The sequence below is a fragment of the Dunckerocampus dactyliophorus genome, chromosome 4 (assembly GCF_027744805.1).
Source record: "Dunckerocampus dactyliophorus isolate RoL2022-P2 chromosome 4, RoL_Ddac_1.1, whole genome shotgun sequence".
Taxonomy (NCBI): domain Eukaryota; kingdom Metazoa; phylum Chordata; class Actinopteri; order Syngnathiformes; family Syngnathidae; genus Dunckerocampus; species Dunckerocampus dactyliophorus.
Window position 1 is genome coordinate 28438088 of NC_072822.1, and position 24681 is coordinate 28462768.

Genomic DNA, 24681 nt, shown 5'->3' on the forward strand with positions numbered 1-24681 from the left:
ACACTGGTATTCCCTCACCATCTATTCAACGGCACACCTAATTCATCCTGCTCGCACAGGTGTCCAATATCCTCAAGTATCTTTTTCCAATGCCCAAGGAGGACAGTCGCCCAAGGACCAGATGTGTTGCTTTTTCCACTGGGTTAATACATTTATACAAATGCATTTAGAATGACAGTTACACAATTCATGAAATGCTACCTTGTTTACTTTTAAATTTAGCTAGCGGCAGGCAGGGATAAGTGAAAGAGTTAAGAGACAAATACCCGTGATTCACGGTTCAGTAAAAAACTCCCGAGTTTTGAACGGTCATTACTCGAACATCTCGAGCACGGAACAACAAGTGGGAAATTCGTGGAAAGAAGAGGGAAACTGATGATAGGTACGGAGAGAAAGGACAGCGAGACAAGTGAAGGTTGATATAGCCTCTATCTAGACGACAAGGCGTATTCCACATGCTAGCTTCTTTATCAGCAACTTGAGCAACTCTGACCTTCGGGCTCACTCGGTAATCATCGGCGCAATGCTTCCTGCATCAGGTGAGGTCCGACCTTCAAAATAAAAGTCTAATAACACGGCTCGTACCTTAAATGCAGATTGTGCATAAATCATGTTTTAGAACATTATACTTAACGCAAAGTTCTAAGTTATATTATTTACATCTGTCATGGTACAGATGACAGGTTGTGTTAGCTTATGCGTTATAACAATCAGGATTTTTTTAAAATAAGTCACTTAGTTTGTCAATTAGTTTTTGTTAACACAAAGCTGTTTTATATATGAATTTTCTACATTGGCGCAGCCTTATTTTTCATTCAGTAAAAAAGGTTGAACTACACATATAAAGACAAAGCTTTGTCAGCTTTGTGTTATTGGTGACAAAGTCTATTATTAGTATTAGCAATTGTACATGTTAGGTCAACATGCGCTTTTACTCCCACCCCCATTTGTGCTATTTTTTAAGTGCTTACGTTTATTTCTACAATGTCCAGATGAACTGCGGGCCACAAATGGCCAACAGGACACACTTTGGACACGCCTGACTACGCTGAAGAAATAAAAAAGGCACATTCTGCTAAATCTACACCGAGTACATTTACTTGACAGGTTAGTCACGCCTACCTTTATTGGCGTTGTCCAATGAGCAACGCCACTACAGAATGTGGCCAATGAAAAAATAGCATTTCGAAGGTTTTCCGCTTTCCCTGAAGTTCTTGACAGATTGTACTCTGGAGTGAGAGAGTTCAAGATGGCTGCCACAGGTAAGAACTTTAAATGATCTTTACTATTAAATGTGCTAGTATTAAGGCTCTTTGGTAGAGGTTGGAGTTGTCTCAAGAACTATAGACAACCAGTCAAGTCGGACTGTGCGTGTGTAGACGCCAAGGAAACAAGTAATTGCTGACTTAAACGGAGAAAAAGAACAGCAAACAGCTGACGTGCTGGTAATAAGCCTCAAGTTAGCTAACGTTGTGATGTGTAGCGTAACAGCAGCATAAAAGTACACTGGCCGCCGGGTTAACTACAATAAGTTCCACTACGCTTAGCTGGCGAACTGTTCGTTTTACATATTTTAATCACTTGGATGTGCTAAAATAACACTGTCAACATGCTACTAGTTTATTACCTCCCAAACTAGTTGGCTAGTCACCTTAAAGCCGCTTAGAAACATGGCCTCCCACAACTAATGTCATTTTACACAGCAGGCAAATCCACCTTAAGCTAATAGCATTAGCATCACTTCAACGTAGGCACAATCCTAACAAGTTTGCAGGTTAACGACTAATGGCAGGAGTTATTGAACATTGCTTTGTAAATGGTGACTTTATTTTTTTTCATTTTTGTTTTATTGTGAGTATTCATAGTGCGTGCGTTGTTGTTGGTTTCGCATATGTATGAGCAAATTAGTTTTCCATGCAATTCTGATTAAATGTGATTCTACGGCTTTATTGGCTGCTGTTGAAATAATGGATAACGCTGTTCAATTGAAATAGTTGATTTTGTCCAAGCCTGCTGTATGAGTGATACTATCGCAGTGTTTTTAGTAAGGGGTGTGTGGTTCCATCCAAACATCGATCTATCGATACCAATGCTATCATAGCCCGACGAGATGGATGGGTTTTTTTGTTCTCATTTATGTTTATTTTTGCAAGTAGATGTAGTGTTCATATTGTAACATAGTTGAAATTGTTGTATGTATGTATTGTTTACAAACTCGGGCTCACAAACATGCCAAAAAGCCAAAGGATTTGAAGCGAGCCAATAGTAGTTTTTGCTTTTATGGATTTATTTGTCACTCTTGACTTTATTTTGCTCAAGCAGTTGTATGGGATACAGCAGAATAATTGTATTTTATTTTATTGTTATTTTTCTCAAATAAGTTTTGAAAATTGTTTTGCCGAAAATCGTTGTCTTGTTTTATTCTGAGTCAATGAACAATTAAAGTTAAAAGTATCAGCAATACTAGCCTTGTACAGTAGATTCACTCCTCAGCATAAATGTTCAATTATTTTGTCGGCTTTAAATTGTCAGTAATTAGTTGTTTTTTGGTAACTTAAATAGAGAGTGGTTTGTTGCCATTCTGCATGGGAAAAAGAATGCTGCAGTTGTGAAATCCAGCAAAGGGCACTGTCTCACAAGTCAAGTCACTAAACATTTTCCAGCAGGAAGATGCTTTGACATAATGTGATGTGTAACTGCACGTTTTGTAAGTACAGTACTGTACTGTACCGTACTATACTGTATGCCTGTATTGTTTCTTCATGTGTAAAACTCCATTTATAATGCGTTAAATATTTGAGATGCATATTTTTTGGGTTTAGAATATAAAAAAATATCCAGTGTTGGGGCTTTTCATGGGTGCATCCCCTATTTGTGTTTTTTACCATTCGGTCTTGGAACATAACCCATACGAAAATATTTATACGACTGTATTTACTTGGTATCAGTTGCAATATCAGAAGCCCATATGTCGAACTGCAAGGGTGTACAAAGAGGGGCCCTGAGGCTATTTGTGACAATGTGACACCGTTTTACTAGTTGAGCTGGCTCGGGTTCTACTCATACGGAAAATAATTAAACAACACAGATCACAGCACATAACTTGTTGAGATCACATACATGTGGAAGTCTCATAGCTTGATAACAACCCTTAGAAAATTTGTATAAAACAGTATTATTTTGCATGTACAGTATACTAGTTACAAAGGGTGGAATCAGGTGTCCAAAGTGCAGCCAAAAGCAGTTAAAAAACTTTTCCTGCAGTGTAACTTAAAAGCATTGATAATTAACAAAATACATATTTTTTTTAATTAAATGTATTTGTTTTCTGTGAATTTTCAAATCGACTGTCAGCACCATTTTGCAGATAAAGGTACAGTCAATCCCCGCTTTTCACGGGGTTTACATTCCAAGACCACCTGCGTATGGTGAAAAAAAACAAGAGAAATTGAAATGCACACAAATTGACTGTAACTGCACCACAAGCGGGTATCAAAATAAACGCTAGTATACATGCAAAATACACACGAGTATACATGCATACATACATACATGCATGCATGTATATAAGGACACCTGTCGGTTGTGTTGCAGGTTGCAAGTAAACTGCTCCCTCTTTTGGATCATACGGTGCATGACTCTTCCTGAAGCTTTGGTGTCAAGTCATCCACCACCTTTCTCTCATCATGTCCTCTACCTCCTCATACTCCTCCTCTGGGGAAACGAGTCCTGAGGACGTACCCCGAGGTGGGGGCACCATCCGAGTCTACCTCCCTAATAAGCAGAGGACTGTGGTGAGATGATGCTGTTCTTTTGTCACAATGGATGTTTGTGGTGTATGGAATGATGACTTTACATAATAATGTGAGTTAGAAATGGTCTCCTGTGGTGGAAGAACTTGTACTCACACGAACTATGACTTCTTTCTCGCCATATCAGTCAGTGCGAACATTTGGTCGCGCAGATGGCACTTTTTTTTGTCATTCTCTGCTTTGAGTTTTCGTATCAGACTTGTCACGCCTTATTTTGAAATGTGCCAGTACTTTTTCTATTTGTAATGTAAATTCATCTGAAGGTACCTTCCAATAAATGTTAAAGCCACTGCCACTGTTTGCTTTTACAGGTGAATGTTCGCAGAGGGCAGACGGTGTATGAGAGTTTAGATAAAGCTCTCAAAGTCAGAGGCCTCAGCCAAGACTGCTGCGCTGTATTTCGCCTTCTAGAAGGGTACGTTTGCTTTGTAGTCTTGGATTTGTGCTACCACGCTTCCTGCTTTTAAATAAAAGATGAGGCACTGTAATGATTGTAGGTGGTGCAATACCAAGACAAGGCCACTAATCACATTCCCTTTTGTTTGTTGTGCCAAGTAGACATTCAAGGCTTCTCATACGGGGTACTTGAGATTTAGATGTAAAAGGAGAAAATATGTATGCAGTGGATCTCCGCATATTTGCGATTCAGCATTCGCAAACCCGCAAATTCGCAGATTTTTGGTTTAAAAAAAAAAAAAAAAGGAATAAACGAAATGCCCCCAGATTTTTTTTCTTTGTAAAATACCCACCTCATTCACCACAAGTCAGTAATTTATAAGAACAGTAATTCCTCATTTATTGTGGTTCATTGGTTCCAAACTAGACCGTGATCAGTGAATTTCTGCCAAGTAGGATTCCTTATTTATAAATCAAAGAGAGAACCTGTTTAAGACCATTTTTTTTAAAGTTTTAACTTTATTAGAGCCCTCTAGACCTGAAACAATACCTAATAGTTACCTTTACACTCCTTTATAACCCAATATAGTAGATAGAAACTAAGACATTTAAGACAAGATAAATAAGACTTGTGTGTGTGTGTGTGTGTGTGTGTGTGTGTGTGTGTGTTGCTGTAAATATGTTCCGGGTGTAGGGGAGCTGAGTGGGGCTCAGACAGGAAGTGATGTTGGGGTTTCAGAGTTGAGATTTAGCTTGGCGTGGGTTATAGTGCAACAGTAGACCATGTTAGACATTGTTGTGCCTGTTGTGAGATCATCCAAACCTGCAATAAAACCCTGTTGTTCTGGCGATCAAGTCCGGTGCTTGAGTGTCTCACCCAACATTACCGTAATATTCCTGACACCTAGTGATCAGTGTCTTTGAATGCATCTTCTGAATGTCTTATATTTGTCTTTTACTTCATTTAGCCATTTTTATGCTTGAAAAAATGCTTAAATATGCATATTTCTTTAGTAATAACAGGTCATATGTTCACCATGAATCAAAGTGATATATTAATTAATATATTTGTAAATAACCGTGATAGAGGGAAGCCATGAAATGTGAAGCGCAAAATGGGTTTAATAAGTGTGTGAGGCATATTTAGTGAGGGAACAATGAAGCGAATCAGCTTTGAAATTCGCTCGGAAGGGAATGCTTTGCCAAGACAAAATGCATTATGCGGAGACATTTAAATAGGTGTTCTTTATTTTAAACCCATATTGATACTTGTATATTTCTTAGCTACCTTTTGAGTGTTAAGTTGCTGTGTGATGAGTTTAGCGTTAGAAGACACCGTTAGTCACTGACTGTTATACTGAGTAATGGCCGCCTGTGATTTCCAATGGGTTGACGGGCTCATCGTGAGGTCCCTTGTAGTTGGTGACTGGCTACTGTTATCTCACTGACACGTGAGTGGCACAGTATTTAAACAATTAGTAGTAGTTCTGAAGTAATGGAGATGTCACAAGATTAATTAGCCGCACTGCTGTGTAAGCTGCAGGTTTCAAAGTTTAAGAAAAAAGTAGCGGTTTATACACCTGAAATTACGGTACTCCCAGATTTTTGCCATTCGCTGGAAAATAAAATCTGCAAAAAGCAGGGAACTACTGTATAAACAGTGTAGAAAATGCTGCTGATTTTGTATGGCCCCTTACAAAGATATGAACAGTACTGAACATTTACGGAAAATCTTGTTTGGAAGAAATGGGATGGCAACATTTGCAACATCCCTGCACATCTTTTGTTTCTATGATGCTACGCAGTTGGAATTTTCAGACATGTAATCATACATATGAGAATACTGATCATAATGAGTACAAACTTTGGCATACACAGCTGATTGTCCTTTAGTCAGCAGTCCCTCAGTGTGGTCCAGACCCAAGAATGTGGTCACATGCAGCCCAGACCTCTGCTGCTGTGGGTGCATTTACAGCGATAGAGCTATTCACCTATGATCAAATCAGCCAGGCTCAAAGAAATAACCAACAGCATACCATTCTAATACTGGGCTTTTGGGCACCATAGTGTCAAGGAAAGAGTTCACATCGTAAAAGGCTCATTTGAGATCTCACTGTTTTTGTGGAATCTGTATTGGGTGTTTTATTTACAAGACCAAGTCTTTTAAGAACTGTGGATCCCCCAACATTCTTGAGTCACCATTCACGGCCCCACAATTTTATGTATTTTAATTTTTTACTTTTTGCATTACAATTACACTTTCACACATACGCGCACATTTATTGACATATACAGTACTGTACATGCAGAGATGCTACAGAGATACCTGTACACGCATGCATATACACATTCACAGTACATAAGTACTTCCCCACATAACTCACTGATTTATCCATAGTGTTACATGATTTTGGTTTTATTACAGTGATGATGTCGGCAGTAACCTTATACAGTAGTTATTACAATTGTGTGCTTAAGTTATTGTCATTCTGTGTACTATTATAGATAATATTTTCATTACTACTAGTAACACTAATAAGTATGGCTGTTTCAATTCAGTATTATCACTGTGGCTGTTTATATTATGTTGTCCTCTCCATTATGGTCTTTATGGCCGTCAGACATTTGCTGATGCAGTCCTGTTTGTTTCTGTTTTGTTATTGTCGTTGCTGTTGTTGGTGGTGGTGGTGGTGGTGTTCGTGTCTATCTCCGTATTGTCCCTTGCACTCCTCCCTCTGTTTTCTTTTCTCTTCTTTTCTATCTCCTGCTGCTCCGATCCGGCCGCTCAAAATTTGCAGAACTAACATCAAATAAAGTCAAAGAGAATCTATATAACAGGGGAAGAGTATCTTACACCTTTTCCTGGCAGAGCAAATCTGTTTAGCATGTATTTTGATCAACAATACTATCTGCCCCAATGAGGACAAAAAAAAGATATATATATAATAATTTTTTTTATTTTTGCGGATGTTCTGATCCACATGCTTCTGATCTGATCCAATTTTTTGTTTCTAGTCTTGCCAATCTGATCCGGATCGGTATGAATATTTTTTTTTTTTAGAATTAGCTTTTGTTACAAACCTGAATTTGTGGAATTGAATATGGTTATGAAAATAGCTCTTCAAAGCATTTCAAATAATGCAACCAAAGTACAGCTGCATGTAGTTTTTTTATTACACAGCATGACCAACAATATTCTTTGGCTTTTGTAACAAACCTCTGTGAGTCAGGTCCCTAATCCAATAAAAATCCAATAAAAGTCCATCCAATAAAAGATAAAATTGGAAAAAAATGGCCCTTGAAAATATTTTTAGGGTAGGACTACCGTAAAGCACCGTGTATAAACCGCACCCATGTATTAACCGCACCCCTATTTTCAGGCTCACGGCGGGGGAAAAAAAAAAATTTAGTTCATAAATGCTTGCCAACTCTTTCATCTCAAATCAACATGCGTAAAGGTACTAAGCAATTTCAAAAAGAAGAATAAAGGAGAAATCTGAACTTCGGCATCTAGATCTTTAATATTATGGCTAAGCACAGATTAATAATAATAATAATAATAATAACTCAAAATAAAGAAATTTGCAATTTTCAGAGATGTTTTGATATCTTATCTTTCACTGTTTCTCTCTTTCTCTATTATTTTATTGCATTGCTTCAGTGTGAATTTCAATAAACTCCAACGTTGTATTGTATTTTACAAATGCAATGTTTTAATGGAAGCTTAGGTTAGCTTCAGTGTATATAGAGATCGTTTCACTGTGTGAAAATACAGACGCCGTCAGATAAGTTAGTTGTATACACTAGCATTTTCAGTAACTGTACAGCAGAGGGCGCTAAAGTCAAAGCAACTGTCTGACCCACAGACGGCTATTCTAAAATGGACTTCTCGTCAATTTCTACATCTGGTCACAGACCTGTCATCGTGTATAAACCGCACCCGATTTTTTGCTTCTTACCAGTGGAAAAAAAGTGTGGTTTATACACGGTGCTTTACGGTAATCATTTGACATGGTTATAGATCAGTTTGTGGTGTGATTTAGAATATAGGATTTATTTATTTTTTTAACAAACTCTTTTGAACGCAATAGTAATTTTCTTGCGGGTGGCTGGAGTCAAGTGGCAACCAGCTATGAAGGGCATTATCACACCTACCATGTTGGAGTGTGGCCCAGAGTTCCGAAGGTTATACAGCAACCGGATCGGCGGAAGCCGATATTATCCAATCTTCAAAATACAGCGGATCGACAGCCGATCCCGATCCTGAAGATTGTATTGGGACATCCCTAATAGTGGTGTTATTTCATGTCTGGAGGAGCTTAATAATGTTTAAAAAACGTATTTAGAAGGTCATAAATTGATTTTCTATGCTCTAACTACTAGGGATGTATCTCTAAAAAAATGTAGAATGACAGATTTACTGCACCCAATGCCAGCAGCAATGGCACGCTACGAGAGGCCTTGCTTATGCAGCTTGACAATCCGACCATGTTCAAAAAGAGAAAGCTTCTTAGCTTTAGCCATCAGGAGGGCATGACAGTGTGAATGCCTGACATAAAATGAAACTTTTGAGCAGATTTTGGCTTTTATAGCCTGTGGTCTTAAACTTTTGATCAGCTGATAAAACAGCCTATTTCACTGTAATTGTTGTTTTCAATAAATTACTTTTTCAAAATGCTCGTCTCACTCCCCCTTCCTTACTTAAAACCTCATTAAGATTAAAATGTGAAAAATGCAAATTTTAGCAATTTTTCAACTAGTCTTAAGATTTTGATCAGGAGTGTATTCTAAATCGCACCATTGAAATAGGGACCTGACTCACAGAGGTTTGTTACAAAAGCCAAACAATATTGTTAGTCATGCTGTGTAACAAAAAAGTACATTCAGCAATACTTTGGTTGCATTATTTTTAATGCTCTGAAGAGCTATTTTCATAACCATATTCAATTCCACACATTCAGGGTTGCAACAAAAGCTAATTTATTTTAAAAAATAATTTGCTCGGAAGCCAAAAAATGTGGGTCGGAACATCCCTACTAACTACAAAAATATTAAATTTCTAATCAAGGAATCATATTTGGTGGAAGTTCATTTATCACTCACTACTTGCTTTTGTACTGGAGCCAAAGTTGTACAGGTGCAGGATTAGGTTAAGTCGCAAATGACGGAAATAGTCACACATTAACTTTTTCAGCTTGATCTCATTTTGTTTTTGGCTTTGAAGAATGTGATCAGTCACCATAGTGCTGTTGTTTTATTTCTTATCCAGTCGTAAGAGACTGACAGACTGGGACACAGACATCACTCCTCTGGTAGGAGAGGAGCTTTTAGTTGAGGTTCTGGATGACATTCCCCTGACCATGCACAACTTTGTAAGTAGTCAGCAAACCCGCACTGCTTTGCACATATTTTCAAAGTATGAAATCATACAACGTTTTTGTTTTATATTCTGTTGTCTCAAAGGTAAATGTGCTCCTTGTCACATTCTAATCATTGCAGGTACGAAAGACCTTCTTCAAACTGGCTTACTGTGATTTTTGCCACAAGTTTCTATTCAATGGCTTTAGGTGTCAGACTTGCGGCTACAAGTTTCACCAGCACTGTAGTAGCAAGGTACCAACTGTCTGTGTGGACATGGACACCGTAAGCAAGAGGTGAGCAGAATCACCAGAAAACAAATCAGTTTCAGCAAAGTGGCTTGCTAATACGTCCAGCTAAACAATATCATTATATTTTATTTTGTTTTTGTGTTTCAATGCTTTCTACTTGTGTGCCCAGATGCGATCCAGGTCCCTGCACAGATGAGTATCCTCAGATACTCTTGCCAGAAAATTCTCCATCTCAGAGTAACATAACCTTAACTGCAGAGCCTGCTGGGTAAGTTTACACACACATTCATTGATAATCAAATAAGGGATGTGGATTCACTCAAATATGCAATGTAATTTATGTAATTATTTTACTATACTTAACGAGCTGCATCACAAATCAATTCTACCATTTTACTCAACGACTCACGTTGCACTGCCATTGGCATGACACTTCCTCCTCTTTCTCTCTGTGCCCCAGTGAGCCTCGCTGGCCAGGGCGAGTTGGCACTACTGCCCTGGTTCTAGCCGCTGGCGGGAGAAGCGATAGCATTAATTAACTGACTTTTCTCTTTACTTGTCTTCATTATATGCATGAGTGTATAGTCGTCCCTTGTTTATCGCGGTTAGTTGGTTCCAGACCCGACCGCGATAAGTTAATTTCCGCGAAGTAGGATTCAATAAATGGAATATTTTCGTAGTTACAGGATAAAAAAACAGCTTATGAATTTCTAAATACGTTTTTTAACATTATAGCCCTTTAGACATGAAATAACAACCCTATAGTCAGCTTTACACTCCTATTATTCCTTGTTTCGAGTGAGGGAGTCGTGCCAGAGATTCGCCATCTCAATTCTAAGCAAGAAAATCATCCTTCTTATTTTCTCCAGCATGGTGCAGCCCTAGTTCAAACATTTTCAGATGTATTTTGTGACTTTTTCACATCCTGTCTCAGGATGGACCTTCTGTCCCCGACATCAGCCTTTCGCTTCCCCATGCCCACTGGAGATGGTCAGTCTCTACAAAGACACCGCTCCACGTCCACTCCCAACGTTCATATAGTCAGCACAGTGAGCCCTGCTGTTGCCAGCATCATAGAGGCAAGTGTCCGCTACCCTTCCTTGTACTTGCCAAAAGCACATCCAAATCCATTTATTTAAAAGTGATTTTTGTTGTTTTGTTTCTTGTCCTTTTTAGGAAACACTGAAATTCAACAACACAATAGGTATAATAATTTCATTTTGTATTTTAGTATTTCCTTAATAATTACTTTTTTGGGGGGATGTTGCCTTTTTAAAGCCTGCCGTTTATATCTGCAGGTCCTGAGCCATCACCAAAGCCCTCCACCAGCCCACCCTCGTCTTTAGGATCTCCAGGGAGAAGACCACCCAAGTCCCCATCGGAGCACAAGGAGCGAAAGTCTTCCTCATCTGATGACAAAAAAAAAGTAGTAAGTACTCTTGGACATATTCTTTGTCCATGGATCCCTTTAGAAATTGTAATTAGTTTAGTCTGTAATTAGTTTATTAATGAATTTGGCCTACTGGGTGTGTTTCAGCATCGGGGGGGCTACAGGGACTCAAGTTACTACTGGGAGGTCCACTCATGGGAAGTCACCATCCTGAAGAGAATAGGAGCTGGCTCCTTTGGAACTGTATTTAAGGGCAAGTGGCATGGAGATGTAGCAATAAAGATCCTTAAAGTCACAGAGCCCACACCTGAGCAGTTGCAGGCCTTTAAAAACGAAATGCAGGTCTTACGGTAAGTTGCACTGCTATTTATTTAGATTTTTTTTCAGAAATCACAATCACAATCACAAGTTACACAAGGTACTGATGTCCCTTCACATTGTAGTGCATCAGATACTATTTATTATTTTCACTTAACATTAAGGGTGTAACTAGGTTTGCACTGATTACAATTTTCTGGCTGATCATCGATCTTTAAAAAAGCCTGACCTGCCGATACGGATTTTGGCTGATAACAATTGTTTTACTTTTTTTTTAGTTTTTCCTATTTAACGCTAATGGCTAACGGCGGGCCAGTGCCTGGCTCTTTGCTCCAGTTAACTTTAGCTTTAGCTCAATTGCTAGCAGTCAATCTGGCAAAGCAAAAGGGGACAGTGGCAGACTTTCAGATCTTTTGCGGAGGTAGGTAAGATCGGTTTCAAATGTACGCCAATCCCCCAAAATTAAGAAAATCAACGTCGATATGTACGGAAGTGTACCGATTTCCCACACGGTACACATTAAAAGTGAGTGACAGGAAGTGTTTACCGTGTCTATTCGATAAACAAATTCAGTTCTGTCCAGCCTTGGCTAGCCTGTATTATGTTTTGCATTTTTTTCCCTTACTATACCCAAAATGAACCCAACCGAGGCCTTAAAACCAAGGTATATACTGAACGGTCACAATGGCATCCTTGTTTAGGACCAGCCAAAAAGCGCATAATGTTGGAGTACACTGATTTCACAAATGACAATTCATCTAATATCTAAAGTGTGAATGCTTCACCACTTGGTAATTTCCATATCTGCAGGAAAACCCGCCATGTCAACATCCTGTTGTTCATGGGCTACATGACCAAGCCCAACTTTGCCATCATCACACAGTGGTGTGAAGGCAGCAGCCTGTACCGCCATCTGCATGTCACTGAAACTAAGTTTGATACCATGAGGCGGATCGACGTGGCCAGACAGACAGCACAGGGGATGGAGTAAGACCGGTTTATTATTACTTCATATTGATGTACAACAATGTCCTTTTTCTTTAGGTAGAACCACATCTGCCATTTATTAAACAAAATAGCTATGACTTTCTCAAACTAAAACATGCTTTATTTGTTTGGGACTGCTTAACAAAGATACAACTGAGGAACAACACATGTATACAATTATGCAATTCAACATGTCTCAAAAGGAGTAGGAAAAAGAGCTTATTTAATCCTACCCCTTTTTAATTAAAACATGGAATATAAATTAAAAAATAAATAAGTTGATTAAAGATAAATGAATCAAATAAATCATATGCAGTAAATTAAGTCATTATTTTGCTGATAAGTTGTTCTGGTTTTTTTCTGTTTCAGTTATCTTCATGCAAAGAACATCATTCATCGAGACCTGAAATCTAACAGTATCCTTTCCCTGCTAGTGGTGGGATGTTACTGAGATGGAGAATGACCAGAGAGATAAATGTGCGCTTATAGCCATGAACCACTAAATATTACATGAACATGGACATGACTTCTTGCTCCTGACATTGCTGACAACCTTTTTTATGTGGACACCGAGATAGCACAGCTTTCATTCTCAGTTTGGCTTTGTACGTTAAGAAAAATGACTTTAATTGAATAATTTTGTGTAACATGACTTTCCTTATTACAAATACTCACCCTTTTTTGGTAGCTTCGGTATTTCCTGAAATGGTTTTCTAGATATTTTCCTCCATGAAGGTTGGACTGTTAAGATTGGGGACTTTGGTCTCGCCACAGTGAAGTCACGGTGGAGTGGCTCTCAACAGGTCGAGCAACCCAGTGGATCCATTCTTTGGATGGTAAGCCTACACCGTCCAACAGGAAGTGACGTTTGGTGTTCATACAAGTAGTTTTAGTTGATGCCATGTAGTATCCTACACTGGTCACCAGGTGTCAGTAATGTTACTGTAATGTGACACACACAAGCACCAACTAGACTTGAACACCAGAACAATAGGCTTTATTTGCAGGTTTGAATTATCTCACAACAGGCACAATAATAACATAATAGCAATAGTAATCATAATAATAATAACAACAAAAACTACTGCTGCAGTCGTAATCCACTCAACTCTGAGCACCCTATGTCACTTCCTGTCCTCCACACATCCGGTGGAGTCTTATTTATGTCTTAAATGTCTTATTTTCTCATATTATATCTACTATATCGGGTAGTACAAGTGTAAAGGTGACTACAGGGCTGTTATTTCATGCCTAGAAGGCTCTAATGTTACAAAAAGTATTTAGAATGTCATCAACGGGTTTTCTACGCTCTAAGTACGAAAATATTAGATTTATAAATAAGGAATCCTACTTGACTGAAATTGGGGTCTGCAACCAATTAACCGCTATAAACGAGGGATTACTGTTTATATTTTACTTAATTTAGCCATTTTTTATGCTTGAAAGTGCTTCATGTAGGCAATAAATACGGAAACCTTGCTTAAATACGCAGATTTTTATACTAATAATAGGCCATTTTCAACCACGAGACATGATTTATTAATATATTTTTGAAAAACATGGTACAGTGAAGCTGCAAAGTGGCGAGGGATTACGCTGCATGAACAGAAATACTGATATTCCAGAAATCTTTGATTGCAGAAATATTTGTTGTCAGTCAATACACTAGTAAATTGCTCTTTTATTGGTTAAGGCAACACAGTACAGTTGAGCCCTGCACATTCTTGATTCAGCACTCACCTGCAATGTTTTTGTTGTTGTGGCTGTTTTTGTTTCACGGAAAACTCATCTCATTTACCATAAGTGGGAAATAGTTGTGTGCTGATGTGCAAAAGTTTGTTTGGCTATGGAAGCACTACTTCCGACAGTAGTCATGGATCTTCCATTATCATTCATTAGTCATGAGTATCTGTACATTTTATACTTTAGAAGTGTGGGAGGCATATTTTGGCCTTAAACCTGGATTGTGCCGAGAGTGAACAATGGCAATTGAAGAGAGAAGGGGAGGGTTCTGGAGCTGAATCTAATCTGATAATTACAACAGACGCTTTTATTGCAATTGTTGATCTGAAATCAGATGTAGCAGGAGGGGTTTGGATAGGGGCCATTCTCTGGTGGTCCCGGATTGATTTTTTATTTATTTTTTTTCTGTTCCATGTGTCCCACAAGGCTCCAGAGGTGATCCGCATGCAGGACAGCAATCCTTATACATTCCAATCTGATGTATATGGCTATGGAGTTGTGCTGTTTGAGCTGATGTCAGGCAGCCTGCCTTACTCGAATATCAACAACAGAGATCAGGTGAACTATCACTATTTGTATTTGATATGCCTATACAGTCTACACATCTCTCACATTTCAGCAACCATTTTCTATTACAATGTATCTTCACAAGGGGCAGTACAATAGAAATTAAACTTGGATATACTTTATAGTAGTCAGCATACAACTTGTATCTCGGCAGTCTTACGTAACAATGGAGCCACATTTTGGAAACGTTCACTCTGAGCTGTACTTGTTTGCGTTGACATGCTATTTAGACCGGTGATTCTCAATTAGTGGATCTTCTTTTTCAGTGGATCACAGGGTTGATAAATGTAATTTGTTCAATAAATAAGATATTTGAGAAGTTTGCGTTAAAAAATGTCTGCATTTTGGGTTGTCACTTGTCACTGAAGGATGATTGTGGGTCCTGCAGCCAAACCACTTGAGAACCACTGATTTAGACAATAACGGAGGTGTGTTGACTTATTTTCAGAGGATGGTAAATCTATACTGCTTTACCAGCTGTACATTGACTTCTCTGAGTCTCTAAGTAAGTTAAAGCCAAGCTTAATTTCTAGTCCTAATATTGTCCCTATAGAAGATATTATAATGTATGAAGGGTGTACTCACTTTTCAGAGATACTGTGTTTCTTTAAACTCCACTCCTTCAATTCCCATCCTTTCCCAGTAGCATCTGGTGTTTTTCAGGGCTCGTTTTGGGGCCTTTTATTTTGAACATGCTTAGCACAATTTACATTTAATTAAGTCCTTAGTGACCCTTTGGTGGAACTGGAGGAGGAGGCTGTTGCGCCCGTGATCCAGACCCTGATAAGTGGAAGAAATTGTATGAATGGTGTTCAAGCCCAACTCCTAAATTTTACACTCAATTTTTAACATGTGGCGGCTTTACCTTTGTCTGGTGTTTCAGCCTCTCAGTAAACCTTTGCCTTCATTATCTTCTATTGAGCAAACTTTGGTGTACTGATTTTCTTTCAGATCATTTTCATGGTGGGACGTGGGTACTTGTCTCCGGACCTCGGCAAGCTCGACAGCACCTTACCCAAGTCCATGAAAAGGCTGATCGTCGACTGCTTGAAGTTTAAGCGTGATGAGAGACCCTTGTTTCCTCAGGTGACAACTCTTTATTTCCTCATGGGCCAAATGTTGGGGTCCTCTGACTGGTTTTCAGTCGTGGGAAAGCATCAAGAGCAATGGTTTTTGTGGCAGTCAAAATTGAGTGACGGGCCGCACACACATTAATGTATGGGAAACACTGCAATTATTATGTCTCATTTTACAACGGTCTTTGCCTTCATCAGATCTTGGTATCCATCGAGCATGTGCAGGACCTGCTGCCAAAAATTGAACGCAGTCGATCTGAGCCCTCTCTCCACCGGGCCGTCCACGCCGAGGACCTGAACCCCCTCCTGTTCCATACCACGAGGCTGGTGCCTCTCTAAGGCCCGAGCAGTGCTTGGTCGAGAGGCTTGTGTCCTCCTTTTCTTTGTTTGTCTTTTTTTTTTTTTTTTTTTTTTAAAGCACACAGTCCAGTGCCTCCGAGAGGCTTCCGCTGGCTTCTGTTTCACAACGCAATCTCAAACTCTTAAATCTTATTGGAGCCGTTGCAGCTCCAGCCTGCAGTAACACACTACAAGACTAATCGAATGGTGTTTAGTTGTCTTTTACGTTATTCACACAACAACTGCTTTCTTATTCGCCAACTGTCGGTTTGGGAGCATCTTTCAAACAGGCGTTAGATACTGTCACTTTACGCTCCATAATCCACAATTATCACCACGGAAATGTCATTCTGGAGACATACACCTCCAGAATTACCTGCCACTACTCCCCGTAATGGTGCACATCCGGTTGATTGATAACATCAAGCCAACACAGAAGAATGACAATGCATATGCCAGCACCTTCAAATATGAACTATTCAGCCTTTGAAAATGTATTTGCAGCCCAAGATGACAACATTGGGACACATCTTGCTCAAGTCAAAGGTTAGCACCTGAGAAATGATTTTTCCTGTCTGCACTGGTCTCAGTAATGTCTCAAGCTCAACTGAATGAATACATCTAAAAGACACATTACTTTACTACTACAGTGGAACCTTGGTTAACATCATTAATTTGTTCCAAAAGATCACACTAACCAAAATGGACACTAAACGAATGAATTTGTCCCATAAGAAATAATGTAAATCCAATTAATCTGTTCCAGAAAGCCAAAAGTGTTAACACAGAACACGTTTTTATAGTTTTACAATTATAGTTTTACATAGAGAAAAAAATTCTAAAGGCATATCAATGATGAATGAAATGGCTAAATGAACATTTAAGTTTACTTTTACCTTCATTCAAGACGTGATTGACGTGACTGGAAACAGGAAGGCGGTGGTGGTTGACCTTGCTGCCACATTGTGTCTTTGGGAACAGTCACGTCTTCAGTGAAGGTAAAAGAAACCTGAAATGTTCATTTATCCCTTTCATTCATCATTTATAGTCATCCCTCGTTTATTGTGGTTGCTTGGTTCCAAGCTTGACCGCGATAAGTGAGTAGTATCAATATTAATAAATGAAATATTTTCGTATTTGCAGCGTATAAAACCTTTTTGACCTTCTAAATACTGTTTTTACCATTTAATAGAGCCATGTAGACATGAAATAACGTCGCTGTAGTCACCTTTACACTTGTAGACATTATAGAAAATAAGCCAGCTTAGACATAAGTAAGATTCACACGTTAGCATTAACAGCATACTTCCTGGTGGCTGTTGTCTCACCAGACCAGACCAGAGTAGAATACTACTTTACTGCCACTGTTTGTAGTTGAGAGACCCATGATGCACCTCCATCACTTTAACAAGCAGAGAACACATGCAGTGAACATTCACACAGGAGCTGCTGTCGGACACTCTCTACACTGCTAACCTGCTGCTAGCACTCAGCTAACAGTCAACTCTAGCCAGCTGACGCCACACGTACTGTACCTTCCCAGACAATGCTTCTTAAAGGCGCACACAACAAGTCACAGATTCTGTAATACACTTCATAAAGGTGCACACAAGTCACAGATATTGTATTACACTTCATATCACGTCGTCTGAATGCATCATATTTGTATTTTCTTTCATTTAGCCATTCTTATACTTGAAAATGCTTACCGTAAATTCCATTGTGTATAAGCCGCTACTTTTTTTCTTAAGCTTTGTTTAGTACTGTGCTGCACGCAAGTCAATGAGGAAACAATACCTCTTTCTTTGGCAGGAGCCAATCACGAGCTATAAGTGCACTCACAAGCATGTCAACACATTGGAAGTCAGTGGAGGTTATTGTATATACCAGTATAACAACATAACAGTCATCTTTCAAAGAACGCTGCACTAACTTCATCACACAGCAACTTAATACTCAAAAGTTGTATATACAAATATACAATCATTTCCCAATAGGACTTTAAAATGTTTTTGTTTTTTTTAAGTTTTCCCATAAGGCATTGCATCTGAGCAACATATTCATTGGGGCGCTGCAATGACATCACCTTTCCTCTTTTTGCTTTGGGTCCTCTGGCTTCCTCTGGCGGACAGAAGCAGCATTGCAGCTATTTTCTATGCTTTTTATTCTCTTCCAGTGAAATTGTTTTCTCAAACGAAATGCATTATGGGAACACTTTAAAATGTTGGATTTTTTTTTTCATATAAAAACTTGTCTTGATACATGTTTCTTTATATAACGTTAAAGGTATAACGTTTGAGTGTTAGTTGCTGTGTGATGGGTTGAATGTTGTTTGTAAGATGAAAGTGAGTCAGACTGTTATATTTAGTAATGACGCCCTGCAATTTCTACTGGGTTGACAAGCTCGTTGTGAGTTTATTCATAGCTCGTGATGGACTCTGTCAAATAAAGAGCTGACTGGTCCTCACGGTCTTGTGCGTGCCACAATATGCCACTTTATGATGTGGACACATGCGGCTTATATAAGAACAAATCTATTTTTTTCCTCTAAATTTAGTGGGTGCGGCTTATACACCGGAATTTACGGTAATTTATGCCAAGATGATGTACAATTTGCATGAATATGCTTTTTTTTTTTTACAAATTGACCATATTTAACCACAGAACAGTGAGAACTTATTTTTGATAAACCACGATAAAGTGAGGGACCACTGTATATGCATTAAGAGTTGTTTTGTGCATGTGAGACTTTAAAAACGTGTTTTGCGTTCACATGTTTGAGAGTGAGAGCTGATGACGTAGATGGATGCCATAACTTCCGGTTCCGGTTGGCCATTTTGTAAGCTGGTGATTCTTCAGTCGAGCTTGAAGGTGTCTGTTTTTGAACAGGGGATTCTTTGTTGGTTTGGCCGCCGTGGAGCGTCAATACGGTAGATCCCCGAAAAACTGCACGTAATTGAGACGGGAGGTCATCACAGCAAACACCTCCCTCAAAATAACAACCAAAAATCACAAGTAATGTGTGGAACACACGATGGAACTGCACCACATGGACTATGCAGGTATCCAAATAAACACATACACACTAATATACATGCAAAACAATACTATTTTATACATATTTATGACTTGGAAGACATGCTCGGTACCTTTCCATGCCAGGAATCTAAACCGCCTCATGTCCGTACAGCCGTCCCACAATGAAAGACCGTTAGTAACACCTCGCAAACCACTGTCGTCTGCGTGCGTAGATCCTGTGTACACTGCAAAAACCGCCATACTTGAAAGAAGCCCAAATGATATTAAAATGAGACAACTTTTGTTATTTCAAGCAAAACATTCTGCCAATGGGGAAAGCAAAAGTTGCTTGGCTAGAATTCTTATAACTAGAATATTTTTCTTGTGACTTTTAAGAATATAATGAGTTCTAAAATAAGCAAGTTGTTTTTAATCACATAGCTGAATTTAAGTCAAATGTTCTTATTAGGTAAGGTAAGAAGTAAGCCAAATGCTCTTATAAGAATCTTGTTTGCACATATTCTAGATGTAGGAGTGCTATTCTATTTTCTTCCAATGTCTAGAGGCTCCGATCAGCCTATCATGCCGAAGGAAGGAAGCCGATACGCAGGGCGAATGTGTGAGTTCTGCACAGATGTGTTCCAATGGGGATTTGAACCCAGCTTGCCCGATCGTGGGGTTAACATACTAACCACTCAGCCAATGTCTTCACCTGTTGGCATGTTAGTTATGCTGGTTACATCTTTTCAACAAGCAGGACGCAAATTATATTGATGGAACTTTTGTTCAAAAAAGGAGTGTGATTGAATCTAAAATCCACTTAATTCAGGAAAACCTATTGTCATAAACACTATCAGAATTCTTTTTTGGCATGATTTGCATGTAAATTCACTAGTTTTTTACATTTATAAACTACGTAAAGAATATTTTCTTCAATCAAGTTGAATAATTTTACACCTTTACACAGACATCTTCTGTACCGCTCCTATTTTAGGGCCGCGGGGGCATGCTGGAGCCTATCCAAGCTGACTTCGGCAACAGGCGGGGTACACCCTGGACTGGTGGCCAGCCAATGGCAGGGCACATATAGACAAACAACCATTCACACTCACATTCATACCTATGGACAATTTAGAGTCTCCAATTAACCTAACATGCATGTTTTTGGAATGTGGGAGGAAACCGGAGTACCCGGAGAAAACCCACACAGAACATGCAAACGCCACACAGAAATGCCCAAGGTAGAATCGAACCCAGGTCTTCCCGATCTCCAGACTGTTACTGTTTTGGCCGACATGCTAACCACTAGACCACCGTGCGGCCTGCACAGATTTTATGTCGACATTTAATTGAATAAATGTTGGTACGCTCTATGAAATTTGCTGTGCAGCCTTCACATTGGTGCGAAATCAGCGAGTCTTTACATTTATTTATTTATCTGTGTGTGGGTCCATTCTTAAACGTAGGAAGTTTAGAAACCAGTTTTATTCTTAATTTAAGATGAATATTCTTTATCTCTTGTTGAAAGAATAATCAAAATAAGATTTTTAGCTTATTAGAAAAAAAGGACTTATTACTGGCAAAAATATCTTCATAAGAATTGGCTAGCTATACTTTTTTAATATAAGATTATTTTTCTTGAATAAAAATTGCATGGCTGTTCCGAAATCAGCAAATCTTGAGATATATTTACTGTGTGTGTGTGTGTGTGTGTGTGTGTGTGTGTGTGTGTGAGAGTCCGTTCTTAAATGTAGACAGTTAGGTCAGCAGTTTTTGCTCTTAATTTAAGGCAAATATATTGTTATTAGAAAAAAGAAGACATTTCTGGCAAAAATATTTTGGCTAGCTATACTTTCTTAATATAAGATTATTTTTCTCAAGTGAAAATTGCTAGACACGATATTTTTTCTTTTTCGGAAAAAAATTAAGAAATTGTTACTTAAAATGGGACTGCTTTATTTTCTTGAAATGGAGTTTTTGCAGTGTACCAGCTTCCTGTGGATTTATGTTTTGCTGCTTTACCTTCCTGCTAACGTCTTAGGCACACGTGTCAAACTCGTGCAGGTTTTCTCTCCAACCAGTTTCTTCAGCAGGTGCTTTAATTGATGAGCTCCTTCCCTCAAACCGAGGGTGTTGATCATTAAAATCACCCGCTTTAATGACTGGCTGGAAAGAAAACCTGCAGTGTCTCGGCCCTCCAGGGCACGAGTTTGACACCCCTGGTCTAAGGGATGGTGTGACATGGACGTTAGGAACTAGTGATGTCATGTGACCCTTGTCACACCTTGACGCCTTACCCTGCTAGCACGGCTCTTCAAACACTCTTGAAAGCTTTATGTCCAATGGCTCCAATCGTGTTGGCGCATGGAACATGCAGATAAAAATACATGAAATTCTTGAAATGTAGTCATTGAAGCGTAACCTTTTTTTTTTTTTTTTTAAATGCGTTTTTGCCAGATTTCATTCCACTGTAACCCAGTAGATGTTACGAGCAGACCACTTGAAGTGATGAGAGACATATGAAGTGTAAGAGTGTTGCAGGTGTGTACCCTATGTTGTTATTCATCCCATGTACAGTACATCCGGAAAGGATTCACAGCACCCTGTCCACCTTTTATGTTAGACTTATTCCAAAATGAATTCCATTCTTTTTGCTCACTGAGAATTCAACACAGTTCCTCATCATTTGTGTGATTTTTGTACATTTTGTTAAAAAAAACAACTAAGAAATCACATGTGCGTAAGTATTCGTAGCCATGAAGTTGAAAATTGGGCTCGGGTGCACCCTGTTCCCACTTGAGATGTTGGGAAAGTTCACTGGAGTCCACCTGTGGTCAATTCAGGTGATTTGGAGAGATGCGAGAACGGCCGCACGCAGATGCTTCCCATCCGACCTGATGACACTTGTGAGGCGCTGCAAAGACGCCAGCGAAGCTGAAGAAACACCTCGAGCATGACCAGTGGACACGGGACGCATCTGAGCTTCATGGCTGTGAATACTTGTGCACATGTGAGTTCTTTGTTTGTTTTTAATACCTTTGATGACATGTTTTTACATTGTCACTATGAGGTGTTGTGTGTAGAATGTTGAGGGGAAAAATGAGTTTATTCCATTTTGGAGTACGTCTGTAACATAACAAAATGTGTGTGGGGGGGAAGGTGAACGCTTTCCATGCGTACCAAGTGTACATTGGAGGAGTCGTGAAACGTGAGGCGGTTTTGGAGAGACCTTGCCTTTTATTTATTAACATCTTAACTCTCAGAGCTGAACTAAATGTGAGGTGATGTGGATCACATGTTCTAGCAGGCTACTGGTACTGTCTGCTCCTCCTAAACATTGGAAACCTGATCGTCTTTTGCCAGGGCATTCAAACACCTTGAGCGCAAAGAAAACCTGACATTTTTTTAAAAATTTTTTTATAAGCAGTTTTTTTTTTTTCGGGATTTCACGACACTTGATTTAGTAAAATACTGTAATAGCGCTTAGAACATTTCAGCAATAGCAAGAATACAAATGGCTGCTCTCGAAAATGTCCTTCATGTTATAAAGAGCAATAGGTTTTGTATAAATGCGACCTTTTTGGACCATTTTCTGGCCGTATTGAAAGAGAAAAAGATTGGCGGAGGAAAGGAGGCTCGTATCAGAAGAGGCTTTTTCATATCTGGAGGTGAACTGCAATAATTCCACCTTTCTGGGGTGCCAGGGCTGTTCCGTTTGCAATAAATATTCTGCTGTGTACAGTTACATTTTTTTTTATTAAGAAATGTACTTATTTCTATTTTTTGTGTGATGGAAAAGAACAAAATTATTTTAAAGTGTCATGGAGATCTTAGTTGTTTTTTTTTCCTCTAAAGTGTTCTTTGTCCTAAGACATTGCAGGGTTTATTCTTAAAATAAATTCATTTGTTGAGATTTTTATTCTCTGGTTGCTGATTGCATGTTTCATCTTGGTACACGTCATTAAGTACGGTCGTCCCTCGTTCTTTTTTTCAATAATAAATCATGCTGTTAAACGTGGCCTATCATTTTACAAAAAATGTATATTTAAGATAATTGTACATATGTTTGCCTAAATTTAAGAATTTTTCAAGCATAAAAATGACAAGTAAAATCAAATAAATATAAAGCATTCAGACGTTGTGATATGTAGTATTCCACACTGGTCACTAGGTGTCAGTAATGCTGGGTGAGACAAGCACCAGGCTTGACGGTCGGAACAACAGCCTTTTATTGCAGGTTTGGATCATCTCACAACAGGCACAATAAGCCCTAATATGGGCTACTGTGGCAGCCATAACCCATGCCAACGTAAAACTCAACTCTGAACCTGCGATGTCACTTCCTGTCCACCCCCAATTCAGCTCCTCTAGCACCGGAACTCTTTTACAGCAACACACAAGCATGAGTCATGTGTATGTCTACTATATTGGCTAATACAAGTGTATGGGTGACTATAGGGGTGTTATTGCATGTCTAAAAAGCTCTGTTAAAAACCATATGGTTGTAAACAGGTTTTGTATGCTGCAGCAAGGAAAATAAGGAATCAAGAATCCTCCTTAATGGAAATTCACGTATCACAGTCAGGCGTGGAACAAATTAACAGCCATAAACGAGCAATTAGGTATTTAGTTCCTCAGCGCATGAATTGTGACGGTGTAGCGTTGTCCCATAGCCGTTACTGTTGTCACGTTAATACCAGAAATGACGTTCGCAATGTTTACCAGCTGCTACGTTTTGTGATGAATTGCAACCACACGAGGTAAGTCTCCCCCCTCCCTTCATACCTGTCAACATGTGCCTTTATAAATATCCTGGAAAAATAAGGGATCTTCCAGAAGGTCTCCCACTGGTGTTATTTTACTGTCGTGCTTCTTTTATTTTGAAGGCCAAACTTTCGCGGCTACCGGATGTATTAGGCCGATGCTGGGCGAGTGTTCCCGAAAACACCTGAGAGGAGAGGAAGATGTCACTGCGCAATACGTACCCGGAACGCAATCGGTTCAACTGGGGTTTACACATGCAGAACGCATCTACATCTGGTCGGCCTATTTTTCGGCAGTCACGTCAGGCATGTGTAATCTACGACATCCGATCTATTTTACGGCAGCAAGTGCCCCCCCTCCACTCTCGAAAACGTTAAGATAGATGGAAATTTGGGAAATAACAATCTTTTTTTCTTACATCCATGGTCCAAGTGGACAATTAAAGCCCTCTTTTCTTTGTTCCATAAATTATTTTACGTTTTTTTTCACCACTGAAAAAAACACATTTGCTAGGAAGATATGTTTGGATAGATGGTATTTCCCCATTTAGAAAAAAACGGAAAAAGCTCGAGATGAATCCACCACTGCACCCTACTTGTGGTTGTTTACATTGAAATATAACTACACTTTATGTTTTATTCGATTTATGTATGTTACACGTA

General features: G+C 39.0%; 1 protein-coding gene across 1 annotated transcript; it reads left to right on the forward strand.

The window, feature by feature from the left end:
• The first annotated feature begins 1148 nt into the window (after positions 1-1148).
• araf (A-Raf proto-oncogene, serine/threonine kinase) lies at positions 1149-23174 on the forward strand. Its single transcript, XM_054773823.1, has 16 exons — positions 1149-1262; positions 3595-3794; positions 4124-4227; positions 9478-9580; positions 9708-9862; positions 9987-10085; positions 10752-10896; positions 10994-11021; positions 11116-11246; positions 11355-11557; positions 12336-12512; positions 12882-12928; positions 13230-13348; positions 14682-14813; positions 15774-15908; positions 16097-23174. The coding sequence occupies exons 2-16, from the start codon at positions 3687-3689 to the stop codon at positions 16235-16237; spliced, it is 1827 nt and encodes a 608-aa protein (XP_054629798.1). The 5' UTR covers positions 1149-1262; positions 3595-3686; the 3' UTR covers positions 16238-23174.
• The last annotated feature ends 1507 nt before the right edge of the window (positions 23175-24681 follow it).

Excerpts from the sequence above, each read along its gene's own strand:
- araf (XM_054773823.1), top strand. The coding sequence starts at position 3,687 with ATGTCCTCTACCTCCTCATACTCCTCCTCTGGGGAAACGAGTCCTGAG. Across the intron at positions 10,897-10,993 it reads CTGTTGCCAGCATCATAGAG|GAAACACTGAAATTCAACAA; the intron begins GCAAGTGTCCGC and ends TGTCCTTTTTAG. Across the intron at positions 11,022-11,115 it reads GAAATTCAACAACACAATAG|GTCCTGAGCCATCACCAAAG; the intron begins GTATAATAATTT and ends TTATATCTGCAG.